At 49.9% G+C, this 6,681-nt stretch overlaps 1 protein-coding gene across 4 annotated transcripts in view; it reads left to right on the plus strand.

The window, feature by feature from the left end:
• The window catches only part of CCM2L (CCM2 like scaffold protein), a 19,169-nt gene extending 12,754 nt beyond the window's left edge, over positions 1–6,415 (plus strand). For 3 of the 4 annotated variants that reach the window (XM_059406757.1, XM_059406756.1, XM_059406758.1), the window contains exons 8-10: positions 1,814–1,943; positions 2,510–2,648; positions 3,535–6,415. In XM_059406757.1, the coding sequence (XP_059262740.1) occupies positions 1,814–1,943; positions 2,510–2,648; positions 3,535–3,848 (583 nt within the window). In that variant the 3' untranslated portion in view covers positions 3,849–6,415. The remainder of the gene's footprint in view (positions 1–1,813; positions 1,944–2,509; positions 2,649–3,534) is intronic. The other variant, XM_059406759.1, reaches the window with a different exon arrangement.
• Positions 6,416–6,681: the final 266 nt, after the last annotated feature.

The following is a 6,681-nucleotide window of genomic DNA, read 5'->3' on the forward strand; positions in this document are numbered from 1 at the left end:
GCCCTCCACGGAAAGAGTGGCGTTCTTGTCCAGTGCAACCCGCCGCCCCCCCGCAAAATGAAAAAAAAAAAAAAAAAAAAAAAAAAAAAAAAAAAACTCATGAAGCAACATTACAGTAGCTATTGTTCATTTACCGCTTATAGTCCATGACCCCAGGTGCTGCACAGACTCCTCTAGTTCTTGTGACATCCATTTTTGTCATCCCATTTCACAGATGGAAAAACTGAAGAATAGAGAAGCTAAGCAGCTTGCCCAGGGTCAAACAGCTAGTAAGTTGTAAGCCTGAGATTTGAACCTGAGCAGGCTAGCTCCAGGTCCACATCCCTTAACCACTATGCCACACTGCTTTTCTGGAGGTAATAATGCAAAATGGTTCTGGAACAATTTAGAAAACAGGAGGCAGGTTAACTTTTTTTTTTTTTTTTTTTTTTTTTGAGAGAGAGAAAGAGAGAGAGCAGGGGGTAGAGAATCTTTTATATCCTTTATTTTAAAAAAGATTTTATTTATTCATTTTGAGAGAGAGACAGAGCACACGAGCAGGGGGAGGGGCAGAAGGAGAGGGAAAAAGAGAATCCCAAGCAGGGGCGCCTGTGTGGCTCAGTGGGTTAAAGCCTCTGCCTTCAGCTCAGGGTCCTGGGATCGAGCCCCACATTGGGCTCTCTGCTCAGCAGGGAGCCTGCTTCCTCCTTTCTCTCTGTCTGCCCGCCTCTCTGCCTACTTGTGATCTCTCTCTGTCAAATAAATAAATAAAATCTTTGAAAAAAAAAAAAAATCCCAAGCAGACTCCAGGTTGAGCTTGGAGCCTGATGAGGGGTTCCACCCCACAGCTGTGAGTTCATGGCCTGAGCTGAAATTAAGAGCTGGTGGCTTAACTGACTGAGCCACACAGGTGCCCCAGGTTGAATTTTTATTAAGCAAGATTTCTTGAGTACCTTTCCTGCACCAGAGACTGCTGTGTGCTAGGGTTACAGTGGGGAGCCAGACAAGGATGAGACCTGTGCTGGGCACTGAACAGGTACTTAACAGACGAAGAAACCAAGGTCCTTCCCTTGCATGGTTTACAGCGCAAGCGCAGTTAAAGTGTCTGACACAGGAGATGATGAAATCATGATTTAATAGAAATAAGCATTAATGGTAAGCATGAAAGAGAATAAGCACCTCAGGATGCTGAGAGAGAGGCCACGGGAGCCTCCCACCTCTGGGGAGTTAGGAGGGCCTCTCAGAGCTGATGCCACTTGAACTGAGACCCAAAGGAGGAAAAGGGAAGAGTGCCCTAGGCAGAGGGCAGACAGTGCAAGCGTTCTGAAGCAGGATGAAGCTTGGTGCACAGCAGCCAAGAGGCCACTGTGGACATTGATTGGGGGATCTGGAAAGGTCTCAAATGTCATGATTGGACTTATGGGTTTGTGACCACATTTGACAGAGGATCTAACCCAGTCATTGGGAGGGGGTCAGGGAAAATGTTGGGAAGGTGACATTTAAGCCCCAGTGACGAGTAAGAGTTATCGAGCAAAAGACGGGGGGGAGAGAGGCATTTCAGGCAGAGGGAACAGCATGTGCAAAGGCCCAGAGGTGAAGAGGTACTTGGAGTCCTAGAGGAATAGAGAGAAGGCAGAGTGGCCTGAACACGCAAAGTGAGGGTGCATTAAGGCAGCAGAGACTCAGGGCCAGAAAATGTGTGGCCTTAGAGGCCAAAATGGGATCTCGAATGAGGCCTCAGGCCCAGAGCATTGGTAGCTTTGCCTTCCCACCTCCACCTGAGAGGAGCTGGAGGGAGGTGAGTGAGGGCCGCCCTTTCTGCCTCTCTTTGCAGCAATGGCTCCCAGGATACATTTGAAGCGTGTTATAGTGGCACGTCCACACCCTCTTTCCATGGCTCCCACTGCAGCGGCAGTGACCACAGTGGCCCGGGCCTCGAGCAGCTGCAAGATTACATGGTCACGGTGAGCTGGGGCAGGCAATGCGAACAGCACAAACAGAGGCCTGGAGACTGGAGAAATCACAGGGAGCATTTCAGGAATCATGAATAATCCTGGACATAATTGAAGCAGACGTTGAAGATCAGGGTGGGACATGAGGTTAGGAAAGTAAACAGAGGCCAGCTTGTGAAAGCCTTAACAAGTGTCAGCTAGCACTGATTGTTTGCTGTATACCAGGCACTATTCTATATACCTTTTATGCATTTTTTTTTAATCTCAATAACCAAGGTGGGAAGTGCCACCATTATCCTCATTATATATAAGAAAAGTAAGGGTCAGGGAAGTTGTCACCTACCCAAGACCACAGAGCTGACCAAGGGGCCAGGATGCGAACTCAGGCAGCTTGAATCCACATCCATGCTTACATTTAGTCCAGAGGATCTGGATGCCCCCCTCCGCAATAGGCCATGGGAAGGTTTCAAGGGAGGTCTTGGCCAAATATAGCCTTACAGAGAGGGCTCTGGGTCTTTTAGGCAGAGGTGGGGTGGGGAGCTGCTCCCTGGGACTGATCTTGAATCTTGTCCCTGCAGTTGCGGAGTAAACTGGGACCCCTTGAGATCCAGCAGTTTGCGATGCTGCTGCGAGAGTACCGGCTGGGGCTGCCCATCCAGGACTACTGTGCGGGCCTGCTGAAGCTCTATGGAGACCGGCGCAAGTTCCTCCTCCTTGGTGAGCCCCCCAACCCACCCCCCAAGGTCCGCTAAGCCCCTACATAGTCCATGACATTCCCAATCAGGCATCAGGCTAGACGTGTTCACTCCTATTCTTCAGCCTCCAATAAAGCCAAGATCATGAAATCCATCTCAGGGAGGAGAAAGGGGCAGAGCAGAAGAGAGACATGCTTGCTGTCATGGCACATAAGAAGAGAGCACTAGTATAACCATTCACCTTCATAGCAAAACTGGGCGAGGAAGTGATTCTCCCCCATCCACCCCACAGGCAGCTGAGGCTCACAGAGGCTAAGGAATTTGTCCAAGGTCACGCTGCTGGTAAGAAAGGCTAATAATAGCATCAGGAATGATAATACTAATAAGCTAACAGGCATTTTGCAGTTACCCTCCTTGAATACGTCAGCTTTGGAAAATGGGAACTTATTGCCCCCATATTGCAGATGAGGACACTGAGGCTCAGAGAAGCAAAGTACTGAAGTCACATGGCTAATGAGTAGAGATGGAGGCAAAACGGGCTGACTTGTCTGGGACCCTCAGTGTGAGTCAGGCACCTCCTCACAACCCTACCGGGAGAACTGGTGCGATTATCTGAGTTTTACAGACGAGGAAAGTAGGCTCAGAGTAGCTATTTAATGAGGGTCACACAACTAATAAATGGGGATGTAACCGTTACAAGTCACAACGACAAGCTAACCTGTATTGAGCGTTTACTCTGTGCAGAGCATTAGATTATTATGCTCTGGTGCAGAGGCGAGGAATTTGAGCAAGGCCACCAACCAGTGGGCGGAGCAGGGATTTGGACTCAGATCTCTGAAGAAGGTGGCTCCGATGTGGGAGGGGGAGGGCTGAACCTCGAGGATTCTCCCGGCCTCTCGGCCCCGCAGGGATGCGGCCCTTCATCCCTGACCAGGACATCGGCTACTTCGAGGGCTTCCTGGAGGGCGTGGGCATCCGCGAGGGCGGCATTCTCACCGACAGCTTCGGCCGCATCAAGCGCAGCATGAGCTCCACGTCGGCGTCGGCTGTGCGCAGCTACGATGGCGCGGCCCAGCGGCCCGAGGCACAGGCCTTCCACCGGCTGCTGGCCGACATCACGCACGACATCGAGGCGCTGGCCCCCGACGATGATGAAAGCACGGACGAGGAGGCCAGGGACTCCCCGGGTGGGGGGGATGCGGCGGAGGACAACTACCTGTAACCGCAGACGAAGGGGACGGTGGGGACGCACCCACAATCCCGGCTGCGTCTCACTGGCTCCTGCTTGTGAGACCCCGGGCCCAGGGACCCCCTCGCAACGGACTCGGGCCTCCACTCCCCCCAGGTATCCGTCCCTGCCCTCGGGGCTCCAGTCCCTGCAGTACCAAGGATGTCCTGCAGGGGGCGGGGCCCTAATGTCGCAGTTGCCGGAGGCTCAGTGGGCCCCTCTGCCAGACCAGGATGGGCAGCGCCCCACTTTGTCCCGCTAGCCCCAGGCGCGGTCCCAGGACCGCTCATCTTCCCTCCCTGCCCTCCCACTCCCGCAACTTTCTGGAGGCCAACGGAGGGATGAGGGGTGGGCTCCACCTGCTGGCAGACAGGAAAAAAGCCCCAGAGCCCAGGCAGTTCTCTTTCACAGTTTGAGAAATTAAGGTTCAAAGAATGGGAAGGAACTTAAGAGAATCTCCTATTTCTCCTTAGAGATTACCTCAAGCTAACCATACGAAATAGTGTAGAGGGTCTTCTTAGGACTCTAAGTGTCAGGGTCGCCCCTCCCCTCATGGCAGGAATTGGATCATCAGTGTGAAACAGGGGTTTTTCTCTGCTGGCTGTTGAGTCAGAAGTAGATGATCGGGGTCCCAGTCCTGGTCCTAAAACTCTGAAGGAGTTGCTTGTTTAGATCTGGATTTAGAGCCAGACAGACCTAGGGCTCCTGTCCGGTTAGTGTTCTCACCTCTTGGTGACTTCCATTCCCTAATCTGTTGGATGAGGTGGGCACCTCCCACTTCTCAGGGTGGTTCTGGGGACTAACAAAAGTCAAGGTCTTGGGGCTGGGTCCAGCACCTGATAGGCACCCAATAAAAGCTGTTCCCTTCCACACCTGATACTTTCGGACTTGGTCCTGCCTATCTCACTTGGGAGCAGTGGGGTAGGAACTGAAGAGAGGATGGGCTGTAAGAAGACCCTTGGAGAAGTTTGTGAAGAGGAAATAGGACTTGTTCCCCATGGCTCGGTTGCACCCTGGCTCTGGGCTCAAGCCCCAGATGAAAAGTTCCCCCAGACTCCACAAGCTACCATCCCGGGAGTCCAGGGTAGTTGAAGAAACCTGTTGGCAAGGTTGGAGAGGCAGAGAAGTCAGCGTAAGGACAACAAGTAAAAAAGTAAAGTAAAAGCCCTAAGAGGAGACAAGAGACTAACACAGAACTGCAAAAACTTATTTGTAAAACTTCACAGAGCCTTCCATGGCCAGACACATGGTACTCACCACGAGGCAGGTACAATGATCACGATTTTAAAGTAATATTATTAGGGCTTTAGGTCCAGAGTTCCATGATTTATCCTCAGTTTGTAGCAAATGGCCATCCCATCGTAATTAGTCCCTCTGATGCCCTCTGATGTTTTATTTTGCTTTAATTCACCCCTCATTCCCCACACTCCTTCCTCTCCCCATAGTGCACACCCACCCTACGTGTTGATATGTGTCCCTGAACATGATACACACAACGCTTTGTGTGTGTATTTACACTACATGAACTGTGTTGTGTGAAAAATCTAATTCCATTGCTTCCCTTTTTTTCACTCCATCATATGATATTTAAGATAGACCCACATTGGGGTGCCTGGGTGGCTCAGTGGGTTAAGCCTCTGCCTTCGGCTCAGGTCATGATCTCAGGATCCTGGAATCGAGCCCTGTATCGGACTCTCTGCTCAGCGGGGAGCCTGCTTCCTCCTCTCTCTCTCTCTGCCTGCCTCTCTGCCTACTTGTGATCTCTGTCAAAGTAATAAATAAAAAAAATCTTTAAAAAAAAAAAAAGATAGACCCACATTGCTGAGGGAAAGTCTAGCTTATTGCATCAAATTGCTGCAAAGCATTCCAAGTTAAGCATCCATGTTTTTTTTTTAAAGGTTTTATTTATTTATTTGACAGAGAGAGAGAGTGTGATCACAAGTAGGCAGAGAGGCAGGCAGAGAGAGGGGGGTAAGCAGGCTCCCTGCTTAGCAGAGATCCTGATGTAGGGCTTAATCCCAGGACCATGAGATCATGACCTGAGCTGAAGGCAGAGGCTTAACCTAAAGAGCCACCCAGGTGCCCCGAGCATCCATGGTTTTAATTATTCCCTCCCCCGCCCCAATGATGGACAACCAGATGGCTTCCAACTTCCTTTCATCACAAACAACACTGTGATGAACAGCTTTGAACATGACCTTATGGACCTATGTGAAAACTTCTTTGGACTCTATACCCGAGTGGAATTAGCGGATCACATATATGTTTTAAATCTCACTAAATCCTATTAATGGCATGTGAAAGATGCTTGTCTCCCCACGTTTTCATTAGCTTTTACATTATCTGACTGTAATTTTTGCCTATAGTTTGGGTGAAAGGTGGCATCTCATTGTTTGAATTTCTCTGATTATATGAGATTCAGAATCTTCTCCTATACTTGTCGGGGTTTTGGGCTTCGCCTTCAGTGAACTGCCCATTCCTGTCTTGAGCCCGTTATCTATTGGGCTTCCTATCTTTTTCTTGTCAATTTGCAGAAGTAACTTGTAAATTTTAGATATTAATACCTTGTTGGTTGTTGATGTTCCCAATATCATCCCCAATATGTTGCTCACGTCCAGTTTGTCTGTGGCGGTGGTTCTCAAACTTTACCATGCACCAGAATCTTCTGTAAGGCTTGCTAAAACACAGATCGCTGAGCCACACCCCAGAGTTTCTGACTCAATAGAGCAGGCCTGGGGCTCGAGATTCTACATTTCAAACAAGTACTCAAGTACCTGACGGTTTGGGAAACACATTTTGCAAATCACTGGCCCGTTGTGCCTTCATT

This window comes from Mustela nigripes, chromosome 7 (assembly GCF_022355385.1).
Source record: "Mustela nigripes isolate SB6536 chromosome 7, MUSNIG.SB6536, whole genome shotgun sequence".
In the NCBI taxonomy this organism is placed as follows: domain Eukaryota; kingdom Metazoa; phylum Chordata; class Mammalia; order Carnivora; family Mustelidae; genus Mustela; species Mustela nigripes.